This window comes from Gorilla gorilla, chromosome 10 (genome assembly GCF_029281585.2).
Source record: "Gorilla gorilla gorilla isolate KB3781 chromosome 10, NHGRI_mGorGor1-v2.1_pri, whole genome shotgun sequence".
In the NCBI taxonomy this organism is placed as follows: Eukaryota; Metazoa; Chordata; class Mammalia; order Primates; family Hominidae; genus Gorilla; species Gorilla gorilla.
This window is the reverse complement of record NC_073234.2, coordinates 36,448,910-36,461,937: the sequence shown is the minus strand read 5'-3', so window position 1 is coordinate 36,461,937 and position 13,028 is coordinate 36,448,910. Positions and strand designations below refer to the sequence as shown.

Genomic DNA, 13,028 nt, shown 5'->3' with positions numbered 1-13,028 from the left:
TTTTTTCTGTAAGCTCTACAACCTGTCTCCTTGTCTTTTCCCACTTCTAGAGGCGACCTACATTCCTTGGCTTCTGGGCCCTTTCCTCCAACTTCAAAACTGGCAACAATATGCATAGTTGTTCTCACATCACATCCCTCTGACCTCTTCTGTTGCTTCCCACTTACATACACACATACATATATATGTGTGGGTGTACACAGCACACACACACACACATTTCCTTTTAGTTCTACCAAAACCTTCACTAAAGGAAAAGAAACTAATATGGGTTTTTAAAAAAATTGTTTTAGAAGTCTTTTCATACTGAAAGTAAAGTAACTAAAGTAATGCTATCCTAAAATGTGATGTTAATGCTTGGACTTGGTGATCATTGCTTTGGGGAGATTCTGAGGAGCATCTTGACAGTTGTCCTAAAATGAGTTATAATTCCAAATAAAAATAAACACTTTCGGCTGGGCACAGTGGCTCATGCCTGTAATCCCAGCACTCTGGGAGGCCTAGGCGGGTGTATCACGAGGTCAGGAGATTGAGACCATCCTGGCTAACACGGTGAAACCCTGTCTCTACTAAAAATACAAAAAATTAGCCGGGCCTGGTGGCAGGCGCCTGTAGTCCCAGCTACTTGGGAGGCTGAGGCAGGAGAATGGTGTGAATCCTGGAGGCAGAGCTTGCAGTGAGCCGAGATTGCGCCACTGCACTCCAGCCTGGCCAACAGAGCAAGACTCAGTCTCAAAAAACAAACAAACAAACAAAAATAAACACTTTCTTAACATAATGTCATTAAAGTAAATTTAGTAAGTGTTGCTTTTTTATTTCTTTCCATACTTTTATTCATGAAAATAAAATCTACCATTTAGGAAGACATTTTATATAATAAGACTTAAAGTTAGGAGAATGTGGGGTAGTGAATGCTGCTTTACTACAATTCCAGGAAAAGCTGGATCATTACTTGTTGGGAATGTTTGATAGTGAATTTACACATTAAGTGAGAGAAGGTTCTAGTAAATTTGACCCAGGGAGTTTTCTCCAGGGATTTAACCTGAACTAAGAAACATTCCCCACTTTACATAAATAATAGCATGCTCCACGTATTCTTCCTGCTTTGTCTTTTTTTTAATGTAACAATATATTGTGAATAGGGTCCATATTAGAAAATACATATCTCGTTTCTTCTTTTTTTAAGAACTCAGAATATTCATTTGCTTGCATGTGTCATTATTTGATAACTTATTGATTGATATTTACATTGTTTTCGGTATTTTGGGAATATAGCTTGCGAGAGGATAAATTCCTAGAAGTACTCCCACTGGCTCAAAGTCATTTACTTTGCAAACACAATCTCCAATCAACACCTTTGTTGACAATCTGGGTGACTTTTAATTGCAATTCTCTTATTGTCAATGAATAAAAAAATGATGTTCATATTTTCATGTTTCATAACCTCTAGTGACTTTTTTGGAAAATGTTTGATGATTTTTTTTTCTTTACTAGTTCCTATATCTTATAGCAATTTTAGTTTTACAGAAAACTGTACAGAAAGTATGGAGGGCTCCCCTGCCCAACATACGCACAGTTTCTCCTATCATTAACCCCTTGTATTAGTACAGCACATTTGTTCCAAATGATGAAAGAATACCAATACATTATTAAGTCCGTATTTTACATTAGAGTTCACTTTCTACATTGTAAATTTCCAAAGGTTTGGCAAATGCATATTATGATGCAACATTATAATATCATATAGAATAGTTTCACTAGCCCAAAAAATGTCTTGTGTCAGACCTATTCAGACCTATTCATCCATTCCTTCTCCCCACTGAGCCCCAAGAAACAACTGATCTTTTCATTGCCCATTGTTTCCCTTTTCTACAAAGTTATACAGTTAAAATTATACAATCGGAAGCTTTGTAGGCTGCCTTCTTTTATTTACACATTTAATTTTCCTTTCTTTCTTTTTGTAGATTGATAGCTCATTTTTTTAAATTGATTGATGTGATTTGGATTTGTGTCTCTGCCCAAATATCATGCCAAATTGGAGGAGGGGCCTGGTGGGAGATGACTGGATTATGGGGGTGGATTTCCCCCTTTCTGGTCTCAAGATAGTGAGTGAGTTATGAGATCTGATGGTTTAGAAGTGTGTGGTACTTCTACTTTTGCGCTCTCTCTCTCTCTCTTTCTCTCCTGTTGCCATGAGAAGATATGCTTTGTTTCCCCTTTGCCTTCTGCCATGATTGTAAGTTTCCTGAGGCCTCCCAGTCATGCTTCCTCTAAAGCCTGTTGAACTGTAAATGAATTAATCCTGTTTTCTTCATAAATTACCCAGCCTCAGGTAGTTCTTTATGGCATCCTGAGAATGGACTAATACATTGATGACTAATGTTCCATTGTATGAATGTACCACAGTTCAATTATTTGTTTACCTATTAAAGGACATCTTAAATGCTTCCACTTTTTAACTTTCAAATGCAGGGTTTTTTTTTTTTGTGGACATGTTTCCAATTAATTTAGGTAAATATCTGGGAGCATGATTGCTTAATCATACAGTAAATCTATCTTTTGCTTTTAAAAAACTTTGACTCTGTCTTCCAACATGGCTGTACCATTTTATATTACCTCCAGCAATGAAAGAAAATTCCTGTTATCTCATTCTTGCCAGCATTTGGTGGTGTTTTTGTTAATTTTTAAGAGCTTTTTATATACATAGGACATTTGCCCATGTCTGTGTCTGACTTAGAAATTCTTCTAATTTATCTTTTGTTGTTGAATTTCACTTAAAATAAGTTTTGGTGATGCAGTTTTTAAAATATTTTATTATTTGTTCCTTGTCTTTATCTTCTTTGTTTTAACACTTATTTTAGGTTCACGGGTACATGTGCAGGTTTGTTATATAGGTAAATTGTATGCTATGCAGGTTTGGTGTACAGACTTATTGTCACCCAGGTAATAATCATAGTCACTTATAGGTAGCTTTGTATCTTCACCCTCCTCTCACCCTCCACCCACAAGCAGACCCCAGTGTCTCTTGTTCCCGTATTTGTGTCCATATGTACTCAATGTTTAGCTCCCACTTAAAAGAGAGAACATGTGGTATTTGATTTTCTGTTCCATAGGCTCACTTATGATTCAACATCACTAATTATTAGAGAAATACAAATCAAAACTACAATGAGATACCATCTCACACCAGTTAGAATGGCTACTGTTAACAAGTAAAAAAATAACAGATACTGACAAGGTGGTGAAAAAAAGGGAACACTTATACATTGCTGGTGGGATTGTAAATTAGTTCTGCCATTGTAGAAAGCAGTCTGGTGGTTTATCAGAGAATGTAAAACAAAATTACCATTCAGCCCATTAATTGTATTACTGGGTATAAACCCAAAGCAATAAAAATCCTTCCACCATTTTTTTTAAATTATCATTTGGGGCATTTGGGTCATACTTAGTGTTATGGGTTGGTTGTGTCCCCATCCAAATCTCATCTTAAACTATAGTTCCCATCATCCCCAAATGTCATGGAAGGGACCCAGTGAGAGGTAACTGAATTATGGGGATGGTTATCTCCACACTGTTCTTGTAGTGAGTGAGTTCTCATGAGATCTGATGGTTTTATAAGGTGCTTTTCTCCCTCTTTGCTTGGCACTTCTTCTTGCTGCTGCCATGTGCAGAAGGATGTGTTTGCTTTCCCTTCTGCTGTGATTTTAAGTTTCCTGAGGCCTCCCCAGCCCTCCAGAACTGCAAGTCAATTAAACCTCTTTCCTTTATAAATTACCAGTCTTGAGTATGTCTTTATTAGCAGTGTGAGATTGGACTACTACAGTAAATAGGTACCAGGTAAGGGGGCACTGCTGTAAAGATATCCCAAAATGGGGAAGCAACCTTGGAATTTGGTAACAGGCAGAGGTTGGAATTGTTTGGATGGCTCAGAAGACGACAGAAAAATGTGGGAAACTTTGGAACTTCCTAGAGACTTGGAGGGCTCAGAAAATAGGAAGATGTGGGAAAGTTTGAAACTTTCAAGAGTCTTGTTGAATAGCTTTGAACAAAATGCTGATAGTGATATGGATGATAAAGTCCAGGCTGACGTGGTCTCAGATGGAGATGAGGAACTTGTTGGGAGCTGGAGTAAAGGTCACTGTTGCTATACAAAGAGTTGGGTGACATTTTGCCCCTACCCTGGAGATCTGTGGAACTTTGAACTTGAGAAAGATAATTTAGGGTATCTGGTGGAAGAAATTTCTAAGTGGCAAAGTGTTCAAGAAGAAGTGGAGCATAAAAGTTTGAAAAATTTGCAGCCTGATGATACAGTAGAAAAGAAACCCATATTCTGGGGAGAAATTCAAGCCAGCTGCAGAAATTTACATAAGTAATGACAAGACAAATGTTAATTGCCAAGATAATGGGGAGAATGTCTCCAGGGCATGTCAGAGACCTTTGTGGCAGCCCCTCCCATCACAAAACAAGAGGCCTAAGAGAAGAACTGGTTTTGTGGGCTGGGCCCAGGGACTCCTGCTGTGTGTAGCCCAGAAACTTGGTGCTACAAGTCCCAGCCACTACAGCCATTTTTAAAAGAGGCCATGGTACAGCTTGGCCCATGGCTTTAGAGGTTGCAAGCCGCGAGCCTTGGCAGCTTCCATGTGGTGTTGAACCTGTAGATGCACAGAAGTAAAGAATTGAGGTTTGGGAACCTCCGCTAAGATTTCAGAACATGTATGGAACTTTCTAGGCAGAAGCTTGCTGCAGGGATGGGGCCCTTATGCAGAACCTCTGCTGGGACAGTGTGGAAGGGAAATGTAGGGTTGGAACCCCCACACAGAGTCCCCACTGGGGCACTCCCTAGTGTGGCTGTTAGAAGATGCCCACCATCCTCTATACCCCAGAATGGTAGATCTACCAACACCTTGCTTTGTGTGCCTGAAAAAGCTGCAGACACAATGCCAGCCCTTAAAAGCAGCCTGAAGGGAAGCTGTATCCTGCAAAGCCACAGTGGTAGAGCTGCCTAAGACCATGGGAGCCCACCTCTTGCATCTGTATAACCTGGACGTGAGACATGGAGCCAAAGGAGGTCATTTTGGAACAATAAGGTTTAAAGACTGCCCTATTAGATTTTCGGCTTGCATGGGGCCTGTAGCCCCTTTGTTTTGGCCAATTTCTCCCATTTGGAATGGGTGTATTAACCCAATGCCTGTACTCCCCATTGTACCTAGGAAGCAACTTATCTGCTTTGATTTTACCAGCTCAGAGGCAGAAGGTACTTGCTTTGTCTGAAATGAGACTTTGGACTTGGACTTTTGAGTTAATGCTGAAATGAGTTAAGACTTTAGGGGCCTGGTGGGAAGGCATAATTGTGTTTTGAAATGTGAGGACTTGAGATTTGAGAGGGGCCAGGGACAGAATGATATGGTTTGGCTGTGTCCTCACCCAAATCTCATCTTGAACTGCAGTTCCCATAATCCCCATGTGTCATGGCAGGGACCCATTGGGAGGTAATTGAATCATGGAGATGGTTACCTCCATGCTCTTCTCATGAAAGTGAATGAGTTCTCATGAGATCTGATGGTTTTATAAGGGGCTCTCCTTTTCCTTCACTCTGCACTTCTCCTTGCTGCTGCCATGTAAAGAAAGATGTGTTGGCTTCCCTTTCTGCCATAATTGTAAGTTTCCTGAAGCCTCCCCAGATCTGAAGAACTGTCAGTCAATTAAACCTCTTTCATTTATAAATTACTCAGTCTCGGGTATGTCTTTATTAGCAGTGTGAGAATCGACTAATACACTTAGAAACACATTTTTTTCTTCCTAGATAATTAAAAGAAATCCTATGTGAGTAGTTCTAATACTTATAATTTCACATGTAAAATTTGTGTATTTGGTCAATATATAAATTTCAAATTAATGTTTCTATAATTAGTAAGGTACAATTGCAGCAGCTTGTTTTCCTCCAGATGATCATCCAGTTATCTTAATGTCACTAAGAGAATACCTTTGCCTATGAAGAGTATTGAAACATTTTTTCCCATATTTTCCTCAATGACCATATAACCAGAGCCCGGCTGGTCATTCTATGTCTTCCTGGAGAAGCCAGAGGAGGAGAATTTTGTAATAAAAAGAGATTCAAGTACAGATCCCAGCTGTATTTCTTTTAGTTATGCTATTTTGGACAAGTTATTCATTATTCTTGAAACCTATTTTCTTCATATTTAAAGAAGGAGAAAATAGTGATTTTCTACAGTTTCTATGATTATTAAAATGAGATACCAGAATGCCTGAAACAATACTAAATACAAAGCAAGGGTTCACTATATGGTAGCTATCATTATTAATATTATAATCACACTAAAATGATAGACTTAGGAATTAACATAGTCAAAGCAAAAATCTATTAATAAAATATATTTATGACAACTTACCCCAAATATGTGGAATTATATATCCTACAAGCCCCTCGTGCTCCACAGCTGTTGGTGGACCACTTCATACACGTTGTATCAATCAGAGCCCCAAAATATATTGGAACTAGAATACCTCCTGCAACATGAGATAAGAAGATATCAATCCAAGGAAAATGTTTCAGATATAACTGGGTGATATTCTACATTGATATATTTTGAGTTAAAAAAGTTTACAATTTTGGAAAATTATTCCATTGTTTTGGCCTACATCTACCCAAGAATCAAAATTATTAGGAAGCTCAAAGGCTTAAGTCATATGGTAATGTCATAGACATATTTGATCTACTCTTCCCTCCCTATATTCATAGGGAAGAAGGAGGATTATATACCTATATACTCTGTTCTTCCTATAACATCGATTAACTTAAACCTGATTGGTAAAAGGGGAACGTTATTAGTAAAACATGGAAATCATATTGATTCATATACTATTTTTCTTAGGCAAGAAAGACTGGATTACTGGGAGTCAAATTACAACCTTATGGGAAAAGGAAAAAGGTCTCACCTCAACTGCTGTAAAGTCAAAGATTTTTAATACTATTTTAAGAAAATTAAAAAGTGAATGCTTACATCAGGATTCCCTCCCCCAGAGATGTTCAGGCCTGGTTTCAAAGAGCGCTCAGCTATTGGCCAGTTTTACTTCTTTCTGGGCTCAGAACCCCATTTCCTCCTTCTTGGTGCTCTTAAAGACCACAGTCCAGCATTTTCTTTCCATTGATTTAATGCTTTTCTTAATATCTCCTAAAGCAGCCTAGGCTGTACAGGTTAGGGTCGCTGCTAAATTTTGTTTCTGTCAGTGGTCTTATCACAACGGTGCATACATTTCAGTGGTCTGTCCCTAAGTCAATTTTTATCTGTAGTGCATGGTTTCACGGAAGGTACAGCATTCCAGGAATACATACATTGTTTATAGGAGAAGTATACATTCTGAGATTAACTCCTAGTTTTAAGCATAGGTAATTTGGTCAAAATTTTGAAGGACATCGTAGTAGAGAGCTATCCTTCAAATGTTGGAACTGAAGCATACAAGATTTTAGTTTGTTCTTGTTCTTTTTTGTGACTCATACTTTTCAGATTTTGTCACAAAACATGACAGTGATTTATATATGGCAGTTTACTGATTCTGCTTATTTTTAATCATTCTCAATTTCTGACAGTAAGAAATATTAGAATGACAAGGGAATGGTGTCTGAGGCCAATGTATCTGAAGCAATCTAGTGCTGACAAAATGGGTGAGAAATTTGCAGATTTCAAAAACTCAGGAGCACCTTTGAAAAATAAAAAATAGATGCCAACAATTTATTTTCTTCACATTATGCCACTGGTTTAAACAAACTTTATGAAGTAAATGTGTTAACTAACACTTAATTACTGGAATTAGAAACCTCTGATGACCTATTTTCTAAATAACTTTTTCAATTTAATACACTATATATTATAATAGGCCTTCCACAATTTGCAGACATACCATATTTAAGACGATTGTTTGTGAATTGGAAGTTTGGTACTAAGTGTGCATTTTTCCCATAGAGGCATTTGAGCTTCATTGTGGCATATGGTGGACACATCGAAATTGGATGTTCACAATTAGGATGGCCAGATTTTTTTTTTCTATTTTATGTTGCTAAAATAATTTCTATTTTCAGTCTCATTTCAACATATCAGAAGAAATACTAACTACCCAGAACTATTTTCAGCCTCTGTGTTCAAGTTCCAGGAGTGAGGTATCTTCATTGAATCTGAAGGTAGAGAACTGCCAAGATTACAGAGGCTGGAAGATTAGGGACACAGAAAGGGAATACTGGGAAGAGAACCGATGTAACCCTGCAGCATCTCCATCTTCTCTCTCCTATTCCCTTTGCACTTCTTTTTACCTTTCAGGATCTGTGACCTTCTCACCAAATACACTTCATGACAACTCCATTGTAATTTGGCCATACTTTTTCCTTTGCTTGCAAGGGTCCCAGAAACTGACCCCTCCCACTTCCGTTTCCTTCTGCCATCAGTGGTTACCTATGGGCCATAATCAGTCCTCTGCACCAATCCCTAGATGAATGATGCCCTTTTTGCTACTTCCCAGGAATAAGCATATAAGGTTTACAGTTCTTACGAAGGAGCACTCACAGGGGTTAGGCTAGACATTGTTTAACAACAGGCATCTGTGCAGTAAAGAAGGCAAATGGCAACAAGGGAGAAAGGGTAATTTTCTAAATCTTTTCTAATCAACTTTGAATATTTAAAATATAGGCCTCTAAAAGGTGGCCGATAGGAGGCAGGACCAGCTTGCAGCTCTCACTTGGACAAACAGAGCAGCATGTGGAGACTCACATTGCGAACTTTTTCTCCAAGAACTACCATAGCAACATAGTGGGAAAGCTGAGAGAATCCACAAACCCTTTGAAGGAACTGTATCACCAGCTGCAGGCTCCCTGAGATGCCAAAACACGGAGTCAGCTTCCTTTCTCAGCAGGGAGGCTGGTGGTTAGGGGCAAGTTTTTAGCCTTCGTCACCAAATACCTGGTAATAGACTTAGTGCTGTTGGGGGTCACAGTGGCAGTGAGATCAGCCTGTAGGACTGCATGCTAGATAGGAGCAGGGTAAGGCCTGTTACTGCCGGTCCTTCCACGCCCCCCTGCCGCTCACCTGGCCCCCCACTACTTCTTTTGAAATCTGTGTGACTCAGCAGAGGCAGCCATAATTCCCTTGGGAACATAACTTCATTGGCCTGGGAACCACACCCTCATCCCCCACAGCAGCCACAGCAAGCCCTACCCAAAGAGAGTCTGAGCTCAGACATGCCTACCTCTGCCCCCACCTGATGATCTTTCTCTACCTGCTCTGGTTGCCGATGACAAGAACGTAATCTCTTAGGAGCTCTATGGCCCTGCCCACCAACTGAGAAACCTGAATACTTAACCAGGTGATCCTAGGGCAAGTTTGCTTCCTCTCTATAGTACTGCGGCTGATGTACTCTTGAAAGCACCACCGCTTGGCTGGAAGCCAACCAACACAAAACCGGTGAACTAAACAAAAATACAACCAAGGACCCTATCACAGTCCACTTCAACCTCCTGCTACCTCCGCCAGAGCAAATGCTGGTATCTATGGCTGAAAGACCTGAAGATGGATCACATCACAGGGACTCTTTGCAGACACTCCCTAGTACCAATCCAGAGCCCAGTAGCTCCACTGGGTGGCTAGACCCAAAAGAGTAAAAACAACAACTGCAGTTCAACTATCAGGAAGCCGACCCCTAGGGGAATGGGTAGAATGCCACGTCAAAGGAGCACCCTATGGGACAAAAAAATCTGAACAGCAGCCCTTGAGCCCCAGATCTTCCCTCTGTCATAATCTACAAAATGAGCAGGAACAATAAAAACAATTCTGATAATATAACAAAACAAAGTTCTTTAACACCCTCAAGAGTCACACCAGTTCACTAGCAATGGACCTAAACCAGACAAAACCTCTGAATTGCCAAGAAAATAATTCAGAAGGTCCATTATTAAGCTAGTCAATGAGGCGCCACAGAAAGGTGAAGTCCAACTTAAGGAAATAAAAAACATGATACAAGATATGAAAGGAAAATTTCTCAGTGAAATAGATAAGATAAATCAAAAACAATCGCAACTTCTGGAAGTCAAGGACACACTTAGAGAAATGCAAAATGCACTGGAAAGTCTCAGCAATAGAATCAAACTAGCAGAAGAAAGACCTTCAGAGCTGGAAGACAAGGCTTTCAAACCAAATCAATTCATCAAAGAGAAAGAAAGAAGAATTTTAAAAAATAAACAAAGCCTCCAGAAAGTTTGAGACTAGGTTAAGCATGCAAACCTAAGAATAATTGGTGTTCCTAAGGAAGAAGAGAAATCTAAAAATCTGGAAAGCGTATTTAAGGGAATAATCAAGGAAAACTTTCCCAGCCTTGCTACAGATCCACACATCCAAATACAAGAGGCTCAAAGAACACCTGGGAAATTCATCACAAAAAGATTATCACCTAGGCACGTATTCATCAAGTTATTTAAAGTCACGATGAGGGAAAGAATCTTAGGAGCTGTGAGGCAAAAACATCAGCATCAGGTAACCTATAAAGGAAAACCTATCAGAATCCCAGCAGATTTCTCAGCAGAAACTGTACAAGCCAGGAGATATTGAGTTCCTATTTTTAGCCTCCTTAAACAAGAAAGTTATCGGCAAGAATTTTGTCCCCAGCAAAACTAAGCTTCATAAATGAAGGAAAGATACAGTATTTTCCAGACAAACAAATGCTGAGAGAATTTGCCACTACCAAGCCAGCACTACAAGAACTGCTAAAAGAGCTTTAAATCTTGAAACAAATCCTCAAAAGACACCAAAATGGAACTTCCTTGAAGCATAAATCTCACAGGACCTGTATAACAATAACACACACACACACACACACATACACACACACACCCCAAGGTATCCTGGCAGCTAGCACGATGAATAGAATAGTACCTCACATCTCAATACTAACGTTGAATGTAACTGACCTAAATGCCCCACTTAAAATATATAGAATGGCAGAATGGATAAGAATTCACCAACCAAGTTTCTGCTGTCTTCAGGAGAGACTCACCTAACACATAAGGATTCACATAAACTTAAAGGAGTGGAAATAGATATTCCACATAAATGGACACTAGAAGTGAGCAAGAGTAGCTATTCTTATATTATACAAAACAAACTTTAAAGCAACAGCAGTTTAAAAAGACAAAGGGGCACATTATATAATGATAAAAGAACTAGTCCTATAGGAACATATCAGAATCTTAAATATATATGCACCTAACACTGGAGCTCCCAAATTTATATAAAAAACTTACTACTAGACCTAAGAAATGAGATAGACAGCAACTCAATAATAGTGGGGGACTTTAATACTCCACTCACAATGCTAGACAGGTCATCAAGAGAGAAAGTTAGCAAAGAAACAATAGACTTAAACTACACCCTAGAATAAATGAGCTTAACAGATACTTACTGAACATTCTACCCAATGACTATAGAATATACATTCTATTCATCAGCACATGGAACATTGTCCAAGATAGACCATATGATAGGCCACAAAACATGTTTCAGTAAATCTAAGAAAGTGGAAATTACATCAAGTACTCTCTCACAGTGAAAGAAAATTGGAAATTAGCAGAAAAAGGAACACCAAAAACCATGAAAATACATGGAAATTATATAACTGTCTCCTGAATGATTGTTGGGTCAACAATGAAATCAAAATGGAAATTTAAAAAAGTTTTGAATGGAACAAAAATGTGACAAAACTTATCAAAACTTCTGGGATACAGCAAAAGTGGTGCTAAGAGGAAAGTTCATAGCTTTAAATGCCTATATCAAAAAGTCTGAAAGAGCACAAATAGACAACATAAGGTCATATCTTATGGAACTAGAGAAACAAGAACAATCCAAACCCAAAGCCAATTGAAGAAAAGAAATAACAAAGATCAGGGCAGAACTAAGTGAAATTGAAACAACAACAACAAAAAAATACAAAATATAAATGAAACAAAAATCTGGTTCTTTGAAATGATAAATGAAATTGATAGACCATTAGCAAGCTTAACCAAGAAAAGAAGAGAGAAGATCAAAATAAGCTCAATTAGAAACTAAATGGGAGATATTACTACTGATACCACAGAAATACAAAAGATTATTCGAGACTACTATGAACACCTTTAAGTGCATAAACTAGAAAATCTAAAGGTGATGGATAAATTCCTGGAAATAAACAACCAGGAATAAATAGAAACTCTGAACAGACCAATAAAAACCAATGAGATTGAAATGGTAATCTAGAAACTGCCAACAACAACAAAAAAAAGTCCAGAACCAGACAGATTCACAGCTGAATTATATCAGGAATTCAAAAAAGAATTGTTACCAATCCTATTGACACTATTCCACAGGATAGAGAAGGAAGGTATTCCTCCTAAATTTTCTATAGACCCAGTATCCCCCTAATACCCAAACCAAGAAAGGACATAACAAAAAAGAAAACTACAGACCGATATCCCTGATGAACATAGAAGCAAAAACCCTCAGCAAAATACTAGCTAACTCAATCTAACAGAAGATCAAACAGATAATACACCATGATCAAGTGGGTTTCATACCAGGGATGTAGCGATGATTTAACATCCACCAGTCAATACACCACAAAAACAGAATTAAAAACAAAAATCACCTGATCATCTCAATAGGTGCAGAAAAAGCATTTGACAAAATCAGGCATCATTTTATGATTAAAACCCTCAGTCAAACTGGCATAGAAGAGACACGCCTTAAGGTAACAAAAGCCATCTATGGCAAACCCACAGCTAACATTTTACTGAATGAGGAAAAGTTGAAAGCATTCCCCCTGAAAACTGAAACAAGATAAGGATGCCTACTTTTCACCACTTCCATTAAACATAGTACTGGAAGTCCTAGCCAGAGCAATCAGACAAGAGAAAAAAATCAAGGGCATCCAAATTGGTAAAAAGGAAGCCAAACTGTCACTGGTGATGATATGATTGTAAACATAGAAAGCCCTAA

At 38.5% G+C, this 13,028-nt stretch overlaps 1 protein-coding gene across 1 annotated transcript in view; it reads right to left on the bottom strand.

Annotated features, from left to right (window-relative positions):
- Positions 1-13,028, bottom strand: part of LOC134756555 (putative solute carrier organic anion transporter family member 1B7) — a 128,196-nt gene that overhangs the window by 8,067 nt on the left and 107,101 nt on the right. Inside the window, 1 exon segment of the mRNA XM_063693846.1 lies at positions 6,411-6,528. Within this exon segment, the coding sequence (XP_063549916.1) occupies positions 6,411-6,528 (118 nt within the window).